The 26330-nt window shown below is 43.9% G+C and overlaps 2 protein-coding genes across 2 annotated transcripts; both read right to left on the reverse strand.

Moving 5' to 3' along the window:
- Positions 1 to 959: 959 nt before the first annotated feature.
- Positions 960 to 8230, reverse strand: clec3a (C-type lectin domain family 3, member A). The gene is made up of 3 exons (XM_030758547.1): positions 8077 to 8230; positions 7894 to 7974; positions 960 to 1380 (listed from the first exon to the last, which is right to left on the reverse strand). The coding sequence occupies exons 1-3, from the start codon at positions 8186 to 8188 to the stop codon at positions 983 to 985; spliced, it is 591 nt and encodes a 196-aa protein (XP_030614407.1). The 5' UTR covers positions 8189 to 8230; the 3' UTR covers positions 960 to 982.
- A 2465-nt stretch (positions 8231 to 10695) lies between these two features.
- On the reverse strand, positions 10696 to 25936 carry vat1l (vesicle amine transport 1-like). The gene is made up of 9 exons (XM_030726477.1): positions 25219 to 25936; positions 24539 to 24668; positions 24079 to 24294; positions 23730 to 23872; positions 21429 to 21532; positions 20661 to 20716; positions 20332 to 20526; positions 16178 to 16261; positions 10696 to 12660 (listed from the first exon to the last, which is right to left on the reverse strand). The coding sequence occupies exons 1-9, from the start codon at positions 25431 to 25433 to the stop codon at positions 12562 to 12564; spliced, it is 1242 nt and encodes a 413-aa protein (XP_030582337.1). The 5' UTR covers positions 25434 to 25936; the 3' UTR covers positions 10696 to 12561.
- Positions 25937 to 26330: the final 394 nt, after the last annotated feature.

Here is a 26330-nt window from a genome sequence, read left to right on the forward strand (position 1 = left end):
CATTCAGAAAAAAAAAAAATCTTATAATAGAAATAGTGGACATCGGTGCCTGCATTAGCTAGGATTAGAAGAATGATACCAGGGATCATGTGATGATCTGGAGTCATATAACTGGCACCTGCGTGCCTTCATTTAATCTGCCAACAAGTTCAAGAGATACTAGCAAGTCTTTCACAATTATATTGTATCACAATACTCCATTACAATCACGTAGTGACAGTGAAAATATTAGATGTCTTAGATACAAGAAAAATCAGAAAAATTGAGCACAATTGAGCCTACATCTTCAGTTTTATCAGAGACCTACTTTACTGCTCAGCCCTCTTTGTTAGATTGTAGCCAGGTAATGTTTAAAGATTACTCAGCATTCAGGACTGCATGTGCTACGTTTTTAAGGTCAATAAATTTGATAACTGTTATGCAATGAGGGTCCCTCATACATACTGTATTTCTTCACAAAGCAAAATGTTAGCATTTTGTGGGTTTTGTTGTAGTTTCCTACTGATGCTCCGCTGGGCAACACAATTAAAAATACTTCATGCTGTGGTGTGAACTGAGGCTCTCACTTGCATTCATGTATACAGTTGTATGAATGTAAAGTGTAAAATTAAGAAATTAGTAGGCTAATACAGAAAGATAATAGTGAAATGAAAAAGTTGTAATAAAATAACACAAGTTTACATTTTTGTTTTATTTCTATGAAATTTCACTCATAATTTTCTTATCATTTGTTCTGTTCGGTCATTGCCTGAGCATTTGAGATTTGCTTAATGTGAACATAAAGTTCTTATATCACAGAGAAATCATTTAATGCCACCTAGTTACTATTTTGAATATTAAAACAGTTTTGGAACCTGATTAATAATAACCACACTCTAATGAAAAAAGTTTACTACCATAGACAACACCTTTTTGTATAGTTTAGTCAAATAAACCTGTTTAACTGATCATCAAATTGTTAACCTTTTTTCTTTTTCAGGCTTCAGGGAATTACATATTCGCATATGTACTTTTTCAGGCTGCGGCAGACCTCATCATACCACTTTCCTCGTGCAGCTACTGAAAGCGCAACACAGCTCTCCCTCTTTGTTCCTGTGGGCTCTTTCTTGGAGCCATCCCAATTAAAGAAATTGACTGGCTGGCTGTTGACATCAACATACTGGCCTTCTTTCACTATGTCTGCCACACCGATCCAGAAGTCCTTGGACCCCGAAGCACTCCTCTTTGCATAGTCTCTCAGTTCATTGTTTTCCATCATGTCTCGTGGTGTTGCAAGAGTTCCTCCTTGTGCAATGCAGTCTTCGTTTGCCTCATGGTAATGTTTGGGTTCCTCAATTGTAAGATAACACTTCCTGTGAGTTTTGATGCCGCGGAGACACACTGAAAACACAAAGTACTTTATAAGTGAAGTGCATGGTAAAGTAACATTATGGAATTGAAAGAGCTCAAAGCTATTGCAGTGTCATTATCATGCAGTGTGTGTATAAACCTGTTACTTTACATTCACTGGGTCCTCTGAGTGTTGCTGCCCTCTACTGATGAGTTAGCACCATAAAGTTCATTCTTGTCCACAGGCTGTATTTATCAGTTTTATTAAATATTCACTTCAAGCAATGATTGGTTTTATATTGAAGCACATTTCTTTTTAATTAGTACAAAAAAGTCAACAGGTTCCATCATTTATTTGGCAGAAAAAGCATACACTATACAAGAATTCTTATTTTTAATTTGTATTTTTTTTTGTGCTTTTTAGACCTATTGTCATATTTTATGTTTACATTGAGGGTTTTGATTAAAAAACATTCACTATTATCATTATTAGTGATCATAATTATCATTATTTTACAGAAATTACATGTTAAAGTATGAAAAAGAGCAGTTACATAGTAATTACAAAAGCATGTGTGTCATGCCCTGTGAGGGCGGTCCCTCCATGGAGCTGCTCCACACCTGTTCTCCATTGAGGCAATCAGCACCGCCTTCTTAAGATGACAGCAGACCTCGACTCATTGCTGGATCATTGACAGAGTTACAGTCAGTGTCGGCTCAGTATCAGGCTTATGACTTACCTGTTCCAATTGTCTTCTCTAACTCCTCGTCTCTCACCTCAGGTCAGCTGTGGATTCCTGCCCGCGCTCCATCGCCGCCACCGTCTTGCCCCCCCGCTCCTGCGGACCCTTGGGACCACCGTCACTCGTATTCCTCGTCGGAGGCAGCCTCTCCTCTCCCTCAACAACTCTCGCCCCCTGCTCACTTCCCTTCGCACATTCTATTGTAATAAACCTGTTAACGCTCACCCTCCTTGTGTCTTTTCGTTCTGTGGACGTGACAGAATGATCCAGCCACAAACTGACGCGTCGACCGCCAGCCCCCTGGATCGGGCCATGGCTCTACAGGAGGAGACTCTCCAGCGGCATGAGCACATGCTGCGGCTGGTTTCCAGCCAGCTGGGCGCCACCACGCAGCAGCTCGCGGAGCTGAAAGGTATGCTGGAGGCCACCGCATCACGAACGCCCTCCGCTCCCCTCTTTTCGGCTCCACCACAGCCCCAGCTGCCGCCGGGAGATCTCCCGGGACCAGCCGGACCGATCGAAAGAGCCCTTCCGACTCCGGAGCCTTTCCATGGGGACCTGGGAAAATGTGGGGGTTTTCTCACCCAATGCCTGTTTATTTTCCAACAGCAGCGGACCGCATTTGCCTCAGACGGCACCAAGATCGGCTTCATTCTCGGATTACTACGGGGACGGGCGCTGGACTGGGGACACGCGGTGCTGCAGAGGGACCCTGGAATTACCTACCGTGAGTTCCTATCTCAGTTCAAAGAGGTGTTTGATAAGGGCTCCTGCCCGGAGGCGGCCGCGCAAAAACTCATAAATGCACGCCAAGGAAAAAGAAGCGTTGCAGACTTTTCAGTGGACTTCCGGATCCTCGCGGCGGAGGCGGGCTGGGAAGAAAAATCGCTCAGAGGTATATTTCTTAACAGCCTAAATGAGGAAATCAAATATGAACTCGCCACCCGAGACCTGCCGCCATCCCTGGGGGCTGTGATCTCCCTTTGTATTCGCCTGGATGATCGCCTGAGCACCCGGCGCGGGCTGCGAAACTACAGTTCCCATCAGGCCTCTCGTCGCACGGCCCCGGCTGATCGGGATGACACCCCGGAAGAAGGACCAGAGGTTGCGGGGACACCTGTTGGCCTGGTGGAGCAGCCCATGCAGCTCGGTCACTCTCGGCTGTCAGCAGCGGAGCGCCGCCGGAGGATGGCGAGCGGGGAGTGTCTTTATTGTGGACTAAAAGGACATTTCGTTAATTCCTGCCCGACTCGGCCAAAAGGGGCCGCCCGTCGGTAATGGTGGGGATACTGACGGGCGCGGTCAATGCTAGTCCCTCCCAACCCAGGTTAACCATCCAGGCAAAAATTAACCTTCCTCCCGAGAGTCATCCGGCGCTCGCCTTAGTGGACTCAGGGGCTGAGCAAAATCTTTTGGACCGTGCTCTCGCTCACCAGTATGGTATTCCCTTCGTCCCGCTTCCTCAGCCGCTTCAGGTGGTTGGCCTAGATGGCGCCAAACTTTCCACAATTACCCACCGGACTGACCCCATCTCGCTCACTCTCTCAGGTAACCACTCTGAACTAATCTCATTTTACCTTTTCGAGTCTCCCCAGACACCCATCGTTCTTGGCTTTCCTTGGCTTCAACGACACAATCCACACATAAATTGGACCACTCGGAGCATCTCTGGATGGAGCGAGCAGTGTCACCTGCGATGCCTTAAGGCCGCTACTCCCTCCGTCCCGCCCGCAGCATCTCCCAAGGACAACACGCCACCCGACCTCTCCGGAGTGCCCGAGATATACCACGACCTCGCTGAAGTGTTCAGCAGAGATCACGCTGTCTCCTTGCCGCCTCATCGCCCCTACGACTGCGCCATTGACATCCGCCCGGGAGCTCCCTATCCCTCCAGCCGCCTGTACAGCCTTTCCAAACCGGAACGAGACGCTATGGAAAAGTACGTCACTGAGGCCAGGGCAGCTGGTCTCATCCGGCCCTCCACGTCTCCCTTGGGGGCCGGATTCTTTTTCGTTGCCAAGAGGGATAAGTCTCTCCGCCCATGCATCGACTACCGGGGCCTCAACGCCATCACCATCCGGAACAAGTACCCACTTCCTTTACTCACCTCCGCGTTCGAGCTACTACAAGGAGCCACCATCTTTTCGAAACTGGACCTCCGCAACGCTTACCACCTCGTTAGAATCCGCAAGGGAGACGAATGGAAAACAGCGTTTAATACACACCTCGGTCATTTTGAGTATCTGGTCATGCCATTCGGACTGACCAACGCCCCCGCAGTGTTCCAGGCCCTCATTAATGACGTACTCAGGGATTTCATTAATCATTTTGTCTTTGTGTACCTCGATGACATCCTCATATTCTCCTCCTCGTTACAGGAACATCAGACACATGTGCGGCAGGTGCTGCAGCGGTTGTTGGAGAACCGCCTGTTCGTGAAGGGGGAGAAGTGTGAGTTCCATGTTGACACCACCTCTTTCCTGGGCTATGTCATTGAGAAGGGGCGGGTGAGGGCGGATCCTGTCAAAATCAAGGCCGTGTTGGAATGGCCAACACCCGCTGATCGCAAACAGCTGCAACGTTTCCTGGGTTTTGCCAACTTTTACAGACGCTTCATCAGGGATTACAGTCGGATCACCCTGCCATTAACCTCTCTTACCTCTCCGAAAACCCCTTTCAGGTGGACGTCTGCCGCGGCTGAGGCCTTCCAGCTCCTGAAGGACCGTTTTACCACCGCCCCAGTCTTGCTCCAACCCGACCTGTCACAACCCTTCATCGTGGAGGTGGACGCCTCCGATGTGGGAGTAGGGGCCGTCCTCTCTCAACAGGCAGCAGGTAACCTTCAGCCGTGCGCCTTTTTCTCTCGTCGACTCTCCCCCGCCGAGAGCAACTATGACGTCGGGGACCGCGAGCTGTTGGCCATCAAGCTGGCACTCGAGGAGTGGAGACACTGGTTGGAGGGCGCTACACATCCATTTCTGGTGTGGACGGACCACAAAAATCTGGTTTATCTCCGATCGGCCAAGCGACTCAACCCCCGGCAAGCCAGGTGGGCCCTGTTCTTTACCCGATTCAATTTCACCATCTCTTACAGACCCGGGTCCCGGAACGTGAAACCAGACGCCCTCTCTCGTCAGTATGCCTCCCCGGACCACTTCTCCCAGACGGAGTACATACTCCCACCTTCCTGTGTCATAGGCTCTATCACCTGGGAGATCGAGTCGGCAATCCAGACGGCCCTCCGGACGGAACCGGACCCCGGTACCGGCCCTCCTAACCGCCTCTACGTGCCCTCCCAGGTTCGGGCCCAGGTTCTACAGTGGGGCCACACCGCTAGGTTTACCTGTCACCCAGGGGCTCACCGAACCGTCACCTTCCTCCAACGGTATTTCTGGTGGCCCTCGCTGATTAAGGATGTCCGGGAGTATGTGGCTGCTTGCAGTACCTGCGCTCAAAATAAGCCATCGACCTCCTCACCCGCTGGTCTCCTCCGGCCCCTGCCGACCCCCAAGCGGCCCTGGTCACATATTGCTCTGGACTTCATCACCGGCCTTCCTCCCTCTGAGGGTAAGACTGTCATCCTTACCATTGTGGACCGTTTTTCTAAAGCTGCTCATTTCATTGCACTCTCCAAGCTCCCCTCAGCCCTGGAAACATCCCAACTGCTTACTGATCATGTCTTCCGCCTGCACGGCATTCCTGAAGACATCGTATCCGATCGAGGGCCCCAATTCACGTCTCGAGTATGGAGGGAGTTTTGCAAGTCGCTCGGAGCCCAGGTGAGCCTGTCTTCAGGTTATCATCCTCAGACTAATGGTCAGACAGAGCGTACCAACCAAGAACTCGAGGCAGCGCTACGCTGTGTGGCCTCCACCCACCAGGCCACCTGGAGCTCCCATTTGGCGTGGATCGAATACGCCCACAACTCCCTCTCGTCCAGCGCCACCGGCATGTCACCTTTCGAGGCCTCCTTGGGTTTCCAACCTCCCCTCTTGCCCACCATCGAAAGGGATCTCCAGGTTCCTTCCGTCCGACACCACCTCCGCCGCTGTCGCCGTGTGTGGCGGGCGGCCCGGTTGGCCTTACAGCGCACCAAGGACCAAAACAAGCGAGTGGCAGACCGACATCGGACCCCGGCGCCAGCCTATCAACCTGGCCAGAAGGTATGGCTCTCAACCAGACACGTGCCTATTCGGGCTGAATCTAAGAAACTCGCCCCTACATTCATTGGTCCATTTGAAATACACTCCCTTGTCAATCCTGTCTCGGTCCGGCTTAACCTCCCTCGCAACATGCGTATTCATAACGTCTTTCATGTGTCCCAAGTGAAACCTGTCTCTACCAGCCCTCTGTGCCCGCCGGCAGCCTCTCCTCCTCCGGTGCGCATCATCGACGGCCATCCGGCCTACACCATCAACCGCATCCTGGATGCGCGCCGCCGCGGCCGTGGTTATCAGTATTTGGTGGACTGGGAGGGCTATGGGCCGGAGGAGCGCTCCTGGGTGTCCCAAACGAACATGCTGGACAAACGCCTAGTGCAGGAGTACCGCCGGCGGCATCCAGACAAGTTCAGGTCGCCAGGAGGCTCCCGTTGAGGAGGGGGTACTGTCATGCCCTGTGAGGGCGGTCCCTCCATGGAGCTGCTCCACACCTGTTCTCCATTGAGGCAATCAGCACCGCCTTCTTAAGATGACAGCAGACCTCGACTCATTGCTGGATCATTGACAGAGTTACAGTCAGTGTCGGCTCAGTATCAGGCTTATGACTTACCTGTTCCAATTGTCTTCTCTAACTCCTCGTCTCTCACCTCAGGTCAGCTGTGGATTCCTGCCCGCGCTCCATCGCCGCCACCGTCTTGCCCCCCCGCTCCTGCGGACCCTTGGGACCACCGTCACTCGTATTCCTCGTCGGAGGCAGCCTCTCCTCTCCCTCAACAACTCTCGCCCCCTGCTCACTTCCCTTCGCACATTCTATTGTAATAAACCTGTTAACGCTCACCCTCCTTGTGTCTTTTCGTTCTGTGGACGTGACAATGTGCTTCACATGAGACATTTAAAAGGGATTAATGTAACTGATCTAAACAATTACAGTCTAACTGGATTTCACTGTCTGATTAATGGAGCATTTGCTCTTCAGAAATATTCCTATCAGCAAAGCAGTGATTTCATAAAGTGTGGCTCATTTTGATATGATTCAGGGGTTTGAAAAGGTGGGATCCTGCTGACATTTGTGTAATGTGATCCATAACAATTAAGGTTGGAAAGCTGCAAAATGTTGGCCTGCAATAAGAGAGGGATGTCTCAAACAGGGATGTTGAATTACCCTAAATTCAATGTAATGGCGATTTATGTTCAAAAAACAGTGCTCATCCTTAATGACAGAGCACAGAAAACACAATATTGTGAAAACCACAGTAAGGCAGAAACCCTCAAACCGCTGGTGAAGAGGCTCAAGAACCTTCAAACATGTTTGTCACGTTTTCTATGACACCATCTTTGTCTGTAGCACAGTTGAAAAAATAATTAATTCAAATATTTCATAAATCATCAGTGCTTAAGCTCAGCAATGAATGGATTTTGCACACTATTGAGGTATCTTGTGGAAACATCTTGACTATTTAGCAAAAAAGAGCCTTGATTTTTTTTTTTTTTTTTTTTAACTTTTTGGTTGATATGAAATGTGCCTCTAATTATAGAATCACTTGTAAGTTTAAAATCTGGCTGTCAGGTTAATCTCTCAGCTGTGTTTCGATTCTTGCTCGTTTCATTTAAGTAAATTTTATATTGCTTTATCAAGAGTGTGGAAAAGCTCTCATTAATACCTGTCTGCAATGCCTGCATCTCTTTCAGTAAATTCACCTCCTGCCACAACCGCTCGAGCTGGGATTTCAGATCATCTTCCTCTGTAGCGGCACAAGGAGACAAAAAATAAAAAACAAACAAAACAGGTCACATAAACATACAGTATACATTTTTCATGAGCTATATAGGATGTATACAGTTACCTCCAGCCTGACGAGGTGAAACAGCCTTCCTGGTGCGAGATGGATGGCTGTAGCAGATGTGGAGCAAGGAGAAGCCGAGGACGAGGAAGACAGGGAGGGCCAGGCGTGCCATGTCTGAGGCCAGCAGATCCTACAGTACAGGACACAGTGGGCCACGTTGTTCTGCTCTGAAAGGAACCAAAAATTCTGCGGGCTGCTCAATATATACTGGACCTCTGTATGCCTTTCTGGGTTGTCTCCCTGTATTGGCTCTAAATGTGTTTGTTTTTGGCCAAACATCAGGAGGAGGAGGCGAGGGAGGTGAAAGGGTGGAGGCCAATAATGATTTCGTTGTGTTGAGTTATTTTTAGACAAATATTTACTTGGGACAAGGTGCACTAAGCAGCATTCCCTTTCATTTCACAAACAAACCAGAAATCCATTGACTGCTTCAATACTGCACTGTGTTCTTCCTCTCGTCACAGGTCAAGTTTGGACATCATCTACTTGAGACTACAAAAAGTACACCATCTATTAACTGTCAAATGATATAGCCTAGCAATACAGTGAGTTATAGTATTCATATAAACCTATCATACGTGTATTGTACAAGTTTACCCAACAGGTTCAGCAAATGAAAATAACGTTTTTTTTCTGCTCTAACAGTACAGCAAAGCACTAGGTCTGTTTTTAATGTTTCAGTCACAGAGACACTTATGTAATATCTGAACATAATGCTGAAGTACAGTGTACAGTTTACAGCTTTAATGCAGGCGAGTTATTTTTAGAGTGCAGTGTTGTATACATTTGGGAGTGGGAGCTAAATAAGAAAAACAAAAAAACAAAAACAAAAACATGGGCATATGGACTCAATATAGCCACCCAACTCTCAAAACCATTTCAAGCACATTTTCCCATTTTAGACTCCTCAAACTGTTTTTTTTAACCTAATACATCTACCCTACTGAGCAAAATACTCTCAAAAATAATGTATTCAAACCAGACACTGATCTTTTTAAAGAAACACTTTGCAGTAAGCTGCAGTATGCACACGTGTATTCTGAACGTGATGTTCTGAACATGTGACAAAAAAGTAACCTCACAAAATAAGTTTTTATAGACTTGTTGCTTAGTATTCAGTCCAAGTTCTGGCGTGAAAAAAAAAGTTGTGTAAGCACATTATTTGTATGATGTTCTAGTGCAACCTGTCAATACAGGAAAACACTTTCCCTGTCTTGAGGCATGTTTAAGATGCAGATCAAACACCAAAGTAGGCAAACAGCTACTTTAACCATTTCTGGTTTAACTAATAATTACTCAAGACTAAACATATGTGGAGCTTCAAATAACACAAAGTTTGCGGCAGTTTTGCCGAGAGTATACTCCTGATTCTGACCACACAACCTCGGAGCATCGCAGCAAAAGTCAGCGCTAAACTCAGCAATGTTAGACCCCTTTCCTTATCAGACACCAGCATATTTCCATTGTCCTCCTCTGAGATGCATATGTGGTTTTGTGACAAAGATGTGTTTCGGGTCTCTGTTTAAATAGAAATCCCTTACTTTGTTGCCATCTGGTGCCACACTGAAGACTTACAAGAATTTGCATTCACTAGTATGTCATGGTGTAGGGTTTTGTGTTTTGGATTCCTAGTTAATATATTTTAATTTTAGGTTTTGGTTGGGATTTTATTTATTTTTTTGCATATTTTTTCTGTTTTGATTAATTTATTATTTTGGTATATTATGAGTTTTAGTATTTTGAGTGTAGTTCCTACTTATATTTCACTGTCATCCCCTCATGTGTTTCTCTGTTTCCCTCTCTGCCTTGTTCCAGGATCAGTCTTTGCCCTCCTGCATTCCTTTTTCATGACTTCTTGTTTAGTGTAAGTTTTCTTGTCTCTGTTACTTTCTGTTTCTGTTTTTCTCTCCTTACTCCCACCCACCTGGATGACTCTGTGTTGCCAGGTTGTGTGTATGTGCCTTTGTTTGTTAGCCTGTTCATTCCTTTCCATCAGCCAGTAAAGGCTCACTTTTATTTCCTGTACTTCCTATTTTGTTCTTTTATCTGTGTTTGGGTCCTCATGACGTAGTATTGGGTGGCTTAGTGGTGAAGCTGGCAACCACATCCATAGGTTGTAGTGCGGGCGGTGCGGGTTTGAGTCCCAACCTGTCGCCAATTTGCCTGCGTGTTTTCCCCTGTATCTTTTCCCCATTTCCTGTCTCCCTCCACTGATGATAAAAGCTGCTGTGGCCAAAAATGCAAAAAAAAAAAAAAAATTCAAAAATTCCCACAGACCGTTACACCACTAAAACAAGTTGGATCAGTGCTTTCATGTTCTTGCCAAATTCTGACCCTACCATCTGAATGTCACAGCAGAAATCAAGACTCATCAGATCAGGCAATGTTTTTCCAATCTTCTACTGTTCAATTTTTTCTGTCTGACACCAACACCAAGTCACTTAAATCACCTTTTGTCTCCATTCTGATTCTCAGTTTGAACTTCAGCAGGTCCTCTTGACTATGTCTACATGCCTAAATGCACTGAGTTGCTGCCATGTGATTGGCTGATTAGATATTTGCGTTAACAAGCAGTTAAACAGGTGTACCTTATTAAGTCACGAGGAATGCTTTGCAGATAAATTTATTCAAGTAAACAGAGCTGTACTCAAAGAAGGTACACAACAAAAATGTGGCAAAAATATATCACAGGTAAACCATAGTTTGAGGAATTTTGTGAACATACTACAATGCTGAACAACAAATTACACTTTTTTTCACAAGGCAATATGAATACACATACTCAAAAAATCTCTCTCACACACAGACACTAACAGACACTAAAGGCATTGAAATTTAGATGTTTTTCTTCCCCTAAATTGTCTAAACATCCTAATTTTCAAGTCTAGAAATTAAATTATCTTATCACTTTAGTAAACCCATTAAACATCTCTCCACTGTTTATCACTCACATTCAAAGCATGCAGTACTCTTAGCTTTTAAGTTACACATTTACTGATTTATACTTTTTCAATGACAAAACACTAACTTCTCATATTGTTTTTGTAGATGAGCCCAAAGTGATAAAGAATTCAGACAACTAGCCAGTACAAACACACTGAATAAGCAAGGTGGTGTAATTAGAGAACTTTAAATATTCTGCAAATTTGTTCTGCTTTGAAAAATAAAAACAGATCTGTTATCAGAGTAGGTGGGTGTATTTGATGTGGAGTAAAAGCAGAGATTGCTATACTTAACTAAATTAATACACAGTGTTCCTCAAAACTAAATCAGCCTTATACACCAGCTCACTGTAAAAAATACTTCATCATTTATGTTTTATGGCACTTTTGTTGTGAGGCACCAGCAAGTAAACAACTTTGGTCAGACAAGCAAAGCAGAAACACTAAAAACCTTAGACTGTAGTCTGAGTCTGACTAACTTCTTAATGCTCAAGAAAAAAAACAAACAGGATTTTGACGCAGATATAAATTTAAATTTGTCCTGTTCTATTTGAGTGTTTACAAAACTGTCCCAAGCTATTTCTGATTGGAAACAATAAAGTTGCAGTGTTACACATGTAACATGTATGTAAGTTCTGAATATACAGTTCTGTGGGAAAAATAAGTCCAAATCCCTCTTGTTACGCAATCCAACGAGGAAGTTTTTATTTTTTTAATTACACTTCATTTTCCACTTAAAAATACCTTTTTTTTTTGTTCAATGTGAACTGCACATAAGGAATATATTTCAAGTATTTAACACTCATTTGTAGCTCAAAGGCACTAGTGATCCCATAATATAAGGTTGGCACATTAGCATAAAATGTCATGCAAATATCTACACTCAGACTTTTCTGCCTCTCCTGGCTTACATATTACTTAACACGAGAAAGGGATGCACTCTCTTGGTCAGAGCCTATTAAAACACTGGGGTCACTTTCTGAAACCTACTTCAGCTGTTTACTCGTAATTGTCACAGCTGGACACAAAAAAAGGCTTTTCGTCCTGTGTTGTGAAATATTTAGATGTGTTAGCTTGTTACTATTTGATACTTATGCGCTTTACTTAATCTACTTCATGGGCGCTAATCATAAAATGACAATAACAGGTCAGCAGGTTTAAATGCTTCTACAGTTTGCTGTTAATTTAATAAACCACTGGCAGATGCATTAAATATAAAGTGAACACAAACCTATTCATACTATTGGCTAGCATGTAATTACTTCATAGTACAGCATATAATATAGCACTGTATTCAAATGGCTCTTGCATTTGTGGCCTGGGTGAAAAACAGGTTGTTTTTCTTTATTTATCCGTTGCTTCAACTAATCAACTGACACATAATAGGAAACAGACAAGAGGCACAAAAGTATACTGCACATACATACATTCATGCATACAGCACATGCACACAAACACACACAAGTGAGGTTGTGTTCCTCTGGTGAAATTGTGCTGCCTCTCCAGTGTCTTTAGGTGTTTTGCAGTGGGTTTTTTGTTGGGTCTAATGGATAAAAGGCATCCGCTCCTTGCTGTCGTTGTCTCCCTCGGGCTCCTCTTCTTCCTCTCCTGCTTCACTGGTCTCCGTGCTGTCGCTGGCCATCTAGAGATAAAATATTTTTTACTGCCATCATTAACTTTAGTGAAAACAGAGGGGAAAATGAATGTGAGCTGACATCAAATGATACAGTGAAATCTGCTAACGGGCAGTGGATGGGTTGAGATAACTATGGAAATGAAGAGGACAAGAAGAAATCCTACTCACTGCTTTCTTATAATCCTGACAAGAGCTAAAAATGTCATCAACAAATTAAAGTGAATATATAAATATTAATTTACTACAAATACCACTTTGCAAGTCAGCAAGTAAATGCACTGTGAGAAGAGTGTCTTTTGCGTTTCTAAAAATCAATTTTATTCTAGAATTTCTCAAAAATGTGCACTTGAAATCCATATTCATCATATCTGCATCCAGGTAATCCTACATAAACTGCAGCAAGCTTGAAGCTTTAACTATAAAATCATTAACCATTAAAAAAAGGATCATCACTTTATCGTGGTGGAGGGGTTTGTGTGTCCCAGTGATCCCAGGAGCTATGTTGTCCAGGGGCTTTGCCCCCGATAGGTTCTTCCATGGCAAATTGGTCCTGGGTGAGGGGCCAGACAAAGAGCAATTCCAATGACCCCAATGGAAGATACATCAGGGGAACTGTTTACCCTGCCGGAACAGGGTTACCAGGGCCCCACCCTGGAGCCAGGACCGGGGAGGGAGCTCAAGGGAGAATGTTTGGTGGCCAGGCATTAGCCCGTGGTGCCCAGACGGGTGCAGCACAAAGAGGAGATATGCCCCCCCCCCCTCCCCCCTCCCCCCTCCTGTAGGCCCACCACCCACAGGAGGCATCATAGGGGTCAGGTGCAGTGCATGTCGGGTGGTGGCCAAGGACAGAGGCCCTGGTGGACTGATCCCTGGCCATCGAGACTGGCTATTGGGACATGGAATGTCACCTCTCTGGTGGGGAAGGACCCTGAGCTAGTGCGTGAGGTTGGGAGTAACTGGCTAGATATAGCTCACCTCAATACATGGCCTGGGCTCTGGAACCAGTCTCCTGGAGAGGGGCTGGACTCTGTTTCAGTCTGGCGTTGCCCTCGGTGAGAGGCAGTGAGCTGGGGTTGGTATTGTTGTATCCCCTCGGTTTGTTGCCTGTACATTGGAGGTTTCACCAGTGGATGAGAGGGTTGCTTCCCTGTGCCTTTGAGCTGGGGAACAGGTCCAGACTGTTGTTTGCTCTTATGTGCCAAAAGACTGTTCAGAGTATCCACCCTTCTTGGAGTCACTGGGTGGGGTGCTCGAGGGTATTCCATCCGGCGACTGCATTATCCTACTGGGAGATTTCAACGCTCACGTGGGCAATGGCAAAGAGACCTGGATGGGCGTGATTGGGAGGAACGGCCTGCCTGATCTAAACTCGAATGGTGTTTTGTTATTGGACTTGTGTGCAAACCACAGTTTGTCCATAACGAACACCATGTTCGAACATAAGGACGTCCATAAGTGCACATGGCACCAGGACATCCTAGGTGGCAGATTGATGATTGATTTTGTAATTGTATCATCAGATCTGCAACACTCGGGTGAAGAGAGGTGTGCTGTCAACTGATCACCACCTGGTGGTAAGTTGGATCAGGTTGCAGGGGAGTATGCTGGACAGACCTCGTGCTGACTTTCCAACGGCCTCGAAGTGATTCTGGCAAACTGTCAGGCAACTCAGGAGGGGAAAGCAGTGCTCTACCCACACAATTTATAGAGCGGGTGGGGCACTGCTGACTTCAACTCAGGCTATAGTCAGGCGGTGGAAGGAATACTTTGCCGACCTCCTTAACCCCACTGACATGCCTTCTGTAGTGGAAGCAGAGTCTGGAGATGAGGGGGATAACTTGCCTATCACTGGAGTTGAGGTCACTAAGGTGGTTAAGCTGGTTAAACAACTCCTTGGTGGCAGGGCCCCTGGGGTGGATGAGATTCACCCTGAGGGCCCAGAAGCTCTGGATGTTGTACAGTAGGGCTGTCTTAGTTGACATGCCTCTGCAATGTTGCATCGACATCTGGGGCGGTGCCACTGGAATGGCAGACTGGGGTGGTGGTTCCCATCTTTAACTCTTTATTTACCATGGGCCCACTGGCCTGTGAACTTCAAAAGTGACACCATTTGCGGACTTCCGGTAACAATTACCATAATAACCCTATGTTGGTTGTGAAGCACAATTTCTCAGCTTTCAGAAACCTTTTGAATTTTTCTGATAGGACACATGTTCACATAATTACAGTAATTCAAACTGCATTTGATCAGTGGTGAAACACGTTAACCAGCTGTTTACGGCAAGTAAGGGCAGGTAACAGGTGTATAGGCAGTGCGTGCCCGCTGTTTAAGGGTTAAGAAGCGGGACCGAAGGGTGTGCTCCAAATATTTGGGGATAACACCCCTCAGCCTCCCAGGTAAGGTCTATGCCTGGATGTTGGAAAGGAGGGTCCGTCTATTAGTCGAACCTCAGGAAGTTTGGGGTGTCTGGCCCGTTGTTGCAGGCCATTCAGTCCCTGTACAACCGCAGTGAGAGCTTGGTTCGTATTGCCATAAATCGGAATTGTTTCCTATGGGTGTTGGACTCCATCAGGGCTGCCCTTTATCACCGATTCTGTTCATAATTTTTTTTGACAGAATTTCTAGATATAGCCAAGTGGTGGAAGGCTTCTGCCTCTGAGTCTCATCTCTACTTTTTGCAGTAGAGATGGTCCTGTTGGCTTCATCAGGTGATGGCCTCCAGCTCGCAGTGGAACAGTTCGCAGTCGAGTGTGAAGCAGTTGGCCTGAGAATTAGCACCTCTAAGTCTTAGGGCCATGGTCCTCAGCCGGAAAAGGGTGGAGTGCCCACTCTGGCTCAGGGATGCATTGCTACCCCAAGTGGAGGAATTTAAGTATCCCAGGGTCTTGTTCACGAGTGACAGGAGCAGGAGATTAACAGACGGCTTGGGGCTGTGTGGTGTTGATGTGGACGCTGCACTGGTCTGTGGTGGTGAAGAGGGAGCTGAAAGCAAAGCTGTTGATTTACCGGTCAATCTACATCCCTACCCTCACCTATGGCCACGAGCTTGGGTAGTGGCCAAAAGAACGAGATTCCGGATACAAGCGGCAGAAATGAACTTCCTCCGAAAGGTGGCTGGCCTCTCCCTTAGAGATCGGGCAAGAAGTGCAGTCATTCGGGAGGGGCTCAGACTAGAGCTGCTGCTCCTCCACATTGAAAGGAGCTAGCTGAGGTGGCTCGGGCATCTGACTAGGATGCCTCCTGGGTACCTCTTGAGTGAAGTGTTCCAAGGAGGCCCCGGGGTATACCCCCCCCCCCCCTTGGGGTCCCCCCCCGGATGAGCTGGAGGAGGTGGCTGGGGAGAGGGAGGTCTGGGCTTCTCTGCTTAGGCTGCTGCTACAGCGACCTGGCCCGGATAAGCGGAAGAAAATGAATGGATGGATGGACAGCACTGCCTGTTTATGTATGTGTCCTGACACCTTTTTAGCAGAGAAGATGTCCATGGTTATATGGCCATTTTGGCTATAGAAAAACCCTTCTTACCAGAGGGGTGGGAGACTTCTCAACATCCAAAATGAGTTTTCCTATGTTGCCTCTGTCATGAATTCTCTGCATTGCCTCTTTTACCTGAGAATAAAACACAACATTAGCTTCTTTTAAAAAAGTTGCACTGTGTTTATCTTCAACATGTAAAAGCTGGCTTAACAGTAAAAGCTGTCCAACAGAGAGACTGCTCTAACATTTTATTAAAAAAAAAAAAACACCTGCTGATACAATTTCAAAACCACAGAAAGAGGTTCAATGATTTCCTGGAGATTGTAAATGTGGTACCCATTTTTTAGAACAGCTATATTACAGGGTTCCCATGCAGGGAAAGTTAATAGCCTTGATGTTGACAAAATTATGCTGACTCACTCTGCTGGCCGATTTTTGACATCACACTGAGCACTTCATTGATGCAAGAAGATCTATAGCAGGCGTTTCAGAGATTGGATTGAAAATCTGGCAGGGTGGAGTGGGCTCTAATAACAGCTACATTAAGAATAACCATTCATTGTCATACTGATGTAAAATCTTAGTCACATCAAAATAAACTGTTTCTTTAAAAAATCATTCCTACAAAATAAAGTCCCCAGTCAATTCCCACCTCTTAATCACCATCCTCACTTTATTATTCAATAGCTACAGCAGATACAGTCAAAAATGCTAGCCAAACCATCTAGAAATTGAACCAGGGAATCAGTACTGATGGCATTTGCACCCATGAGATGCAAACTCAATTAGGCAGCAATGTCTACAGCAGACATTATGTTGCCTTCAGAAATAAAATATGAATCTGTGAACTACACTGCAGATTAAATCATAGGTGACCCATTATGTCTGTTCTACTGATAGAGGATACTAAAAATTAGCATGATAGGGCTCTTAAATTGTCTTTATATGAAGGTCAGACTTCTGCCATTAGGCTGTCTAGGTGAACAAAAAAGTGTTAGACAGTAAGTCATAATCTTATAAGTCTATGAGATTTTTACTGCCAGCTAAAGAAAATCAGAGATAAGGTTCATATTGTCAGCTAACTGTAGAGTGGGACAAGCAGGCTGGCGCAAAGAAGTCACTGTGCACACCATGGCATTCACTCAGTGACCGTAAACAAACTCCTAGCACACTCAGAATCACATAGCGGCAAACTTGATGGCTTGCATTAGCATTGAAATAATGAATATCTAATCGTGATGCAGCAGCTGAGGCAACAGTTTGCTGTACACTGACAAGGCTTGTACAACTGCTCACTGGCTGCTCCAAATGGCCTTCCTTAAAAAAAAACACACTCTTCATATGTTATCATAAAACATCACGCTCGTTTTCACCAACACAGCCCAGGAGTAATGAGAGCCGAAACATGTACCAATGAGCCAAGCTTTGGTTGTCACGTTTTTTGTATTTTTGAGATTTCATAAGGCAAACAACAGACCACTAGCAGCTGACCACTGGATGCAATTTCGTGTCTCTGTGTCACCATCTAGCAGGCAAAAGGACAGCAGAAGCAAAGTTTATGAAAAGCTGCTGGACCATCCAAGAATGTGCACATTTAGACATGGTGCTACTGATAAAAGGCTGTTTGGCTGATGTAGACAAAAGTAAAATCAGACCCACCACAAAAGATTGCCATACCATATCTTGCTTTCTCATTACAATTTATACAGACACAGTTGCCTTTGTCTGGAATCCATTGTGTCACAGGCATTCAACTGTTAAACAAATAGCAGACATCAAGTTAAAAAAAAAAACTGGGTCAGAAACTTGTCCAACACTTTTAGGTCTAACCCTGTTAGGTAGCAACGTTCCAGAAGAGCTCGAGGGGGAATAAATTCCACTTTCATTTTGGGTGAATTAGGTCTCTGTGTCTAATGACCAGTAATCACATGGGATATTACATGGGTTCAGTTTTGTTTTTCAGAATCCTTAATTCACTGCAGAAGCTCTACAATATTTTCCTTACTAAAACTACACGTGGTCAGAAAAACTCCCATTATTCTGTCCCAGTCATGCATATTGTCCAATTTCTCATTCCAGAAAGAAAGGTTGCTATGGTCAGCATGTAAACTAACCTCTCTTTCCAAGCATATAAACAACTGAGGCAAGCTGTGCCCCTGACACTACATCCCACGCTATCCTCCCCTCTAATGAGATTCTTCATGGGCAATGGTTCCAGTGAATGGCCTGAGCAATCTGCCAAAGTAATGACAACAGTACATGGAAAGTTTCCCATGAGAAATCATTTCATAAAAATATCTCTATCTGGCTATAGATAGAGTCTAGAATAATCTGCAGTAAGCTTTTTTGTGATTATTACTTCCACTACCTCTGTTTTCATCTGAATTTCTGAAGTATTTTTCAGTGTGAAACAAAGTCTGAGCATAAATGTTCTTCTTCTTCCCATGTACAGTAACTGGAATATTAGCGACACAGTCTCAAGTCCCTGGACACCCATGCAACTTCTTTATTTATTCTGACCAATCTGACCTGTGTTTGGTCTGAATTTGTGCAGTGATAAGTTTGTCAGAGTTGCAAGGCATCGGCAAATTCATTAACCTGCAAGAATATTGAAAGCAGCTTCTCCTCCCAACAGGTGCACCAAAATGCATAAATCAACCACCGTCTGTACAACCCACACAGTCCTTGTTTGCAAATGGTTTAATTAAGCAAATAAGAGAAAACAGCTGTGTAGCTGGCCCACGGCTGTGCTCTCTTTGTCTAATATTTAGGATACCAAAAAACACGGAACTGTTTATGAACTACTCTGGTCCCATTTCTACTAAAACATCTAAAACGAGAGGTTAAAGTGAAGCTGTTCTCACAAATGAACCCAACACTGGTCAAATGCACACTGACTAAACCTGCATCATAAGCCAGGGCTTTTCTGGCTAAAAATGGGTATTAAGAGGATGAATATTCACATAAGCATGATCGCCCCGCGTACAATAAAGGCAGCGAGTCTGTGTTACCTTGTTTGAAACAAGTCAGTGCATTTTTCTGTTATTTCTGACCACTTGATTAAAAATATATATTATGCCTGAGAGAATGAATCAACCAATTAACAAAACTTGCTTCTAGAAAATGTGTTTTATTACATTACTGGTGATTTTCCTTTGGCTTGGGTTTAAACGTGTTTGAGGGTGCCAAAGGCCGGAAAAACCCTCTAAGTGCTGCAGGTAGGCTGTATTAACGTAGTACTTTTCCATTAGGCCTATGTACCACCGGGGATGTGAGCCACAAATGACCTAGTAAAAATACAAGCAGTGAATGCAAAGTAAAAAGAGGAAATCAAGTATAACTGTGCTGACATTGTCAGTGTGATGGAAACAGTCCGGCCTTCAATGCTTCCATATGTCTGACACACAACCAATTCTAATGGAGTATTTATGAGTCTCTTCCTCGTTATGAAGGAAAGTTCTGGGTCTACTAGTAGTCCGCAAACAAATCTAGGTGAAAGCTGCTCTAAACAAAATATCTTATTGACCATCTCCCTATGATGGTATCTGCTTGATGGTTTAATGATTTTGTGTGATGACTCTGATGTTTCGATGATTTATTGTGTAATTGATTGATTGATGTTTTTAATGCTTTTAATGATTTTACTGCACATTTGTTTGATGTTCTTATGATGTAAAGCACTTTGAACTGCCTTGCCGCTGAAATGTGCTATACAAATAAATTTTTTACTTACTTACATTTACAAGTGATGCTCATCTGAACACAAATCCCTGGTAAAGATTACACAGTGCAGACAGATGTTTTTTCTCCAAATGTAACTATCAGATTATTAGACGAGGTGTGCAGCTACTGTACGAAGGTTCCCCAGAAATGGAGTAACCACTGTTACAGGGAGACTTAAAGAGTAGAAATCAAGTGATTGGTGTATGGCCTGTTGGGAATTGTGTGGGTGTGAAATAATAGTTGAACAGGAAGAGTCAACCTACCCACCATCTGTGGAAGAATGTCCAAGGACAGCTGACAATGTCCCACAGATGCAGCAGTGACAAACAACAGATTATATTCTGTCCAGGGTGTTTACATGAATTCTTCTTAAATCTTTTCTGGCATCTCAGACTGTGTCGCCAGTGCGACAGGTCATTTTTAATTTGATCATTATCGATCTCAGTGTCTTAAACCCTCTGATTACTTCAGGTTCTTACCTCCTCCAGTGCCCAGAGGGAGTCGACGACAGGCTTGATCTTCTTTTGTTCATACAGACACAAGAGCTTGTCCATCACTGATTTCACGAGGCCACATCTCCCTTGTTTGAAGAGGAGGTTGAGGAGCGAAAACCCAGCTATGACTTTGTTCTCTTCGTATAGCTTAATAGGGTTCACCTTCTCCACTTGCCACCACTGGGAAAAAAACAAACAAACAAAGATGACTGATGGGTGTGTTTCATTTGCTATGACATGTAACTGACTGGGTAGTTACAGGTAGTTACAGTTTCCTTTCAAATATTGAAGATAAGACTGCATCTCTGACTCACAGATTTTGCAAAGCTGAAGAAACTCTTTGTTTCCCCAGTTACCATGTTTGACGCGCCTGAAAAAACAAAAATAAAAGGATTCCTGTATACTGGACAGAAGTGACTAGGCAATAATTGGCAGGCATGAAGCATGAAGGGAGAGTGGGGGAGGATCAGCTGGCACCTTTAGAACCTCAGATCTGTGCAAGTATGCCTTTGCATATGACTTGAATATGACTACAAATAATGAACTAATCTCTCCCTAATTATGTTACTTGATTCATGAGGCTTGACAGAAGCTAAAGTAATTAACAGAGACCAGATAAGACTGGTTGCTCTGAAGGACCATACATTTAATTTGCAGGCTTTGGAGTAGATCTTATTCAAATGAAACTCACTATTTTGCAACTAGATTGGTACCACTGTTATGGCAGTCTGTTAAAATTGAAGCTGCAGCCAGAAGACAGATAGATTAGAATAAGGAATGCAAAACACCTACTCAGGCTCTCTGCATAAGTAGCAAAATCCATCTAAAAGCACCTCCAAAGCTGCTTTAATCCACACGCAAACTAGTTTAAAAAATCTCTGCGTGTTATGTGCCAGACTATTTTTTTGGGCCAGGAAATGTGACTTGAGAGTGATATTGTATTTCCCAAAATATGAAGTAAGATTAAAAACAAAAACAATTAAATATATGAAAATGCATTTAAAATGTAGTTATTTTGACTTTGAAAACAATAACTAGAGGATACATTAACACACAAGTGAAAGTGTATGTGTGAGCCCCACCATAGAGGATGTAAGTTCCCAGAGGCTTCAGCAGACTCAGGCCTTTGCCTGTGTTCTCCCCACACAGGCAGTCAAGCACAATGTCTACTCCCTCTGGAGTAATCCTGAAACACCAAGAGCAAAGGAAAAGTTTAGAGGTGGAAAGACTATTCATCTCAACTAATGAACATGCAAAAGTGTTCACCTTACTTAGTTCATTCAACTAATGACTATTCTCAGTATGAATTAATTGGTACATTTTTAATGAATTATTTGGTCTATCAGTTGTTTAAAAAAATCCTAAAACTCATGCCCGACAGTTATCCAGAGGTCTGCTCGATGTCTCCAAATGTCATGTTTCACTGAGCCAATTAAAACCAAAAATAATGGTTTTAACAGATTTTCTTTTTAACACTGTACATTTGAACCAGCAAATTATTTGATTTTTGCCTCATAGATGAACCAGTGATTGTAACAGTTTTGACCTGAAACATTTAGTTGTGATTGGAAGAGTAACAGAAAAATGTTTTGGACACATTTTTGACAAGTTTGAATCAATTTTAAGGTAAAAACAGGCAGAAGCCCTTCTTCCAGATTGCCTTTTTAATGCAGTATTTCACTTTTGACTGTGCAAACAAGTGATTTAAGGAATGGCCCGGTATTTATACACAGCATTTCTACTCTTACTAAGCACTCAAGCCACATTCACACAGCGCTATATTTTATCTGTTGCCTACACAGTTTGGGGTTAAGCATCTCAACGCCTTGACAGGCAGACTGGAGGAGCCGAGGATCAAACTACCCACCTTTCGATCAGTAGATGACCCACTCTACCCCCTGAGCCACAGGCGCTAAGCTTTAGAAAGCTTCAAAAAGCTGACATGAGTATTTTTATAGACACATTTCTGACACTTTAAAGGTCAAAAATAACCAGGAGATGAACCTGAAATTAAAATAACATGCAAAATAGCTGCAGATTGATTTACCTCTAATCAGTTAAGTGACTAATTGTTTCAGCTTTACTGAAAAGCTGAGATAAAGTCTAGCTGAAGGCCATGGTCTTACATTTGCAGAGATAGGACTGCACTGGCTTGTTTATGTCTGCAAGCACTAAATGTATAAGTGCAAAACGTAGTCTGTGAGTCCATATGTGAGTGTGTGGTTGTGTGTATGTGTTTGTGTGTGCGCATATATATTCAGCCTGTGATTCATCTTCTGGAGCAGCTTCAGGTTTTGTCTAATCATGGATTCATATTACTCTGAGATAAAGTCGCAGCCCACGTTTTCTTATATAGGCATTATCGATGTTTTGCAGTGCCCACATAGCTCCTCATTGGTAACACATTTTACACTGTGTTACAAAAAGTTTCTTTTTCTTTCATTGCACACAGAATCAGCCAGCGAACAAAAGTTGGCCATAAGGAGACTTATTAGTGGATGATACATAAAAGAATGAAAGGCATGTTATTATCAAGGGGACATAAGTCCTTACTTTCTGCCTGGTGGCCCCAAAAACCTGCTCGGCTGAACAGCTTGGTGGTCTTGTGATTCCCATGGTTTTTGCCTTTTGTAAAAAAGGCTAATTTAATTGTACTTGGTACTTGATCCTGGGAAGAATGTGAGGGCCAGAGAGATGAAAGGCATATTAATCCATGACCACTGCCGATGTGTAGGTGGAAAGCACGAAACATCAATTCCTAATGAAGCCATTTCTGTACGTATCAATCTCACAAATACATACAGTTGTGCATCACACTACTGTGCATTCACCCTGTTTATATTTTAGCCACAAATGATTACTGCTGGAGCTCTGTGAAGCAGAGAAGGCTGTTTGGTGATGAAATAATAAAAAGCTTTGCAACACCTTTAGAATAATATTAAAACTTTACAAATTAATTGCAGCAAACCCGTGGCACACTGCATCCAATCCCACGAATGTTTGCAACAAGCGGTTTCTTTGTACCGTGAACTGGCTGACGGCGTGCTCTGAAGTCACTGTGATATGTAAGATTTCACTCCTCCGGCCTAATTGGCTCAGCTGTTGCACATTGCCGCTACAGACCTCCACCCTACACAATGCTGCTGCTCTCTGAGATGAGCTGTGAGTTGCCATGGTGACCACAGCCACACATGACCAATAAGACAAGCGGTAACATCTGCATCCTCCCGCAGGCCTCTACCCTCTGCTAAGTCCACGTTGCCACATTAGCTTACACGTGTAACCGGCAACGTCACACTCACCCGATGAGCTGTTCAGCTGAATGAGTGAATGTTGCCAAAATGCATCACAGGGAACTAAAATCACTTACACGACACACTTACTTTTTGACTTCCTGGATGTAGTCAACATTTCTGTCAAAGAGGTGAGCCACGGAGTCTCTAATGGCTGCGTGTTTGAAACACGAGGAGATCCCAAACACAGTGACATTAGGCACAGTGGAGCACAGTTGAGCCACAGCCTGACCCTGAAAATAATTACAGTTATAAGAATGTATCAGTGGCTGAAAGCACCAAGGATAAGGAAAGCAGAAGATCCAGCATAACATACATCATAGCATGGCATAAATACCAGTATTAAGTAATAGCAGGGGTTAAACAACATATTCCATATGTGTGCATCTGTTGAACCTGTTTAGAGGTTGTGCAATAGGAATATGAGAATTGGACTCACCACGCCACCTCCTGCTGAGTGGACCAACACCGACATCCCCTCTCGCAGATTGGCAACCTCAAAGAGCATCATGTAGGCAGCCACAAAGTTCAGGGAGAACGCTGCTGCCTCAGCAAACGTCATTTCATCTGGCATCTTGTAGACGAAATCCACGGGTGCACAAACCACCTCCGCCCAGGCGTTGTAATTCACAAAAGCCATAACTCTGTCGCCTATCTGAAAGATAGGCATTAGGGTAGCAGGACAACAAGCAGCAGATACTAATGTGAGCCAGTCATGTGGCAGTACATGTCAGCAGATTAGGTATTAACTGTAGTGTAATTCTCATTTCTCATTGTTACACTTACAGCACATGTTTCAGTCTGCATCCTCTCTAGTTTTTTATTGGTGCAGATTCTGTGGTTCTGCTCCAGCAGCATTTATTCATAGAACTACATCAACAAGCTGTAATGACACTAACCTCAAATCCCTTTGTGTTTTCACCCACTGACTCTACTATTCCAGAGCATTCAAATCCGGGGACAAGAGGGGGTTTGGGAGGATTATCAATAGTCCCCTGACGTACCATCAGATCCAGGAAATTCAGGCCACTGCAACAAAGAATAATTATTGTTTGTTGACACTGGAATCTGATTCGATAGTCGGATGACGGCCATGCCTCTGAACTGCCTCTGACGGCTTTTTAATATCAAATATTTAGTATGAGGTGTTAAGAGATGTAGGGATTACCCAGCATTGTTTATTGCATTATTATGAGCAGTGAGTCACAGGTTTTTTCCTCTGTGGGCACACAGTACACTTTGCTTTGATTTTCCTAATGTCACACTGCTAACACTGGCAAAAGCTCAGCTGCAACCTGGGGGAAAACGACTTGGTCAACATCTTGTAAACAGAAAATAGAAACTGTGACATAAAATGACTGGAAATGCTGGTATCAGATATGCTTGTTACGAACGGGCTTCAGCCACCCAACCTCCTGTACCAGAAAAGACCTGTGGATTCATGACTGCCAATTTCTATGTAAGCCTTGTTGATCAGCGTTTAGACTTCTCAAAAGCACCACGTACCGTGGGAGTAAAAGGCCAGATCATACTGCAATTCGCAAGTACATATAAAACATAGTGATATCCTCATATTTACCATGTTTTGACGCGGATCTTCACTTCACCATCCTGAGGTTCGGGCATTGCCTTCTTGGTCACCCTGAGTTTGTTAAGACCTCCGAAACCTGCCAACATCACCGCTCGCATTTCTTTGGCATTGCCAGACGTCTCCACGTTGTCTATTTCTTTCTTAACATTTTTGTCTATCATGTACTCGGTTTCCTCTGTCATGTCTGCTCCTTCTTTAGCCATGTCGAAGACCAGCTGCTGCTCTGCCTCGCCGTTCCTAGTGGAGAGTGATCTGGGCGTGCAGCCGGTGCAGCCTGCACACAGGCAGGGGCTGCACGGACGGCCATCCGCAGCACGGGCTGAATCCTCACCGTCTACAAGCGATATTCACTCACGCAAGTTCCGCTGTTTTAATCAGAAACGTCTCAGAGATGGTGATTAATTGAACACAAAGTTTGCCATTTTCATATCAGGAAAATATTTCATTCTTGTGAATTATCCTTGCAGCGTTATAGATTATAAAGTGCACCATCTGGCGGTGAAGTCCCCGCGAAGTCGGATAATTAAACTTCTACACATATTCTTCACGATGCAGAAATGTGTGTGCAGAAAAAAAACGATCTACGTGACGCCTTCAGTGCGGTACAACCTAGTAGGATATAAATAAGTAAATAAATAAATAAGCCCTTATCTCATAATAAGGTAGAGAAAGGAGCATATCATAAAGATTATAGGTTTTATAGTTTGGTTGTTTTCTTCTCCCTCTTTCAAGGGTTTAAAAATATTTTTTGTGTCCGAGTGCATCATTTCTGTTTAAAATAATGTATCCATCTAGCCTATAAAACTTTTTTTTTTTTTTTTTTAGCTTGAATACATTTTCCGTGTATTTAAATAATTATAATTTTATATTTCTAAACCCCACAAATCTCTGTAATAATAAACTAACAAAACTGTTAAAGAATATTGAAAACATTCAAAATAAAACACCTTCGAATTATTATTATTAATTGAAACTGTTCAAATAAATCTAATTTTATAAATAGCAACAGTTTGAAAGCCTTGTGTATGGAAGCTTGTTTCTGCCAATGGGGAAAAATATTGCACCTGGAAGTCAAAATTTTAGATATCTCAAAATTCTGG

This window comes from Archocentrus centrarchus, chromosome 3 (genome assembly GCF_007364275.1).
Source record: "Archocentrus centrarchus isolate MPI-CPG fArcCen1 chromosome 3, fArcCen1, whole genome shotgun sequence".
Classification (NCBI taxonomy): domain Eukaryota; kingdom Metazoa; phylum Chordata; class Actinopteri; order Cichliformes; family Cichlidae; genus Archocentrus; species Archocentrus centrarchus.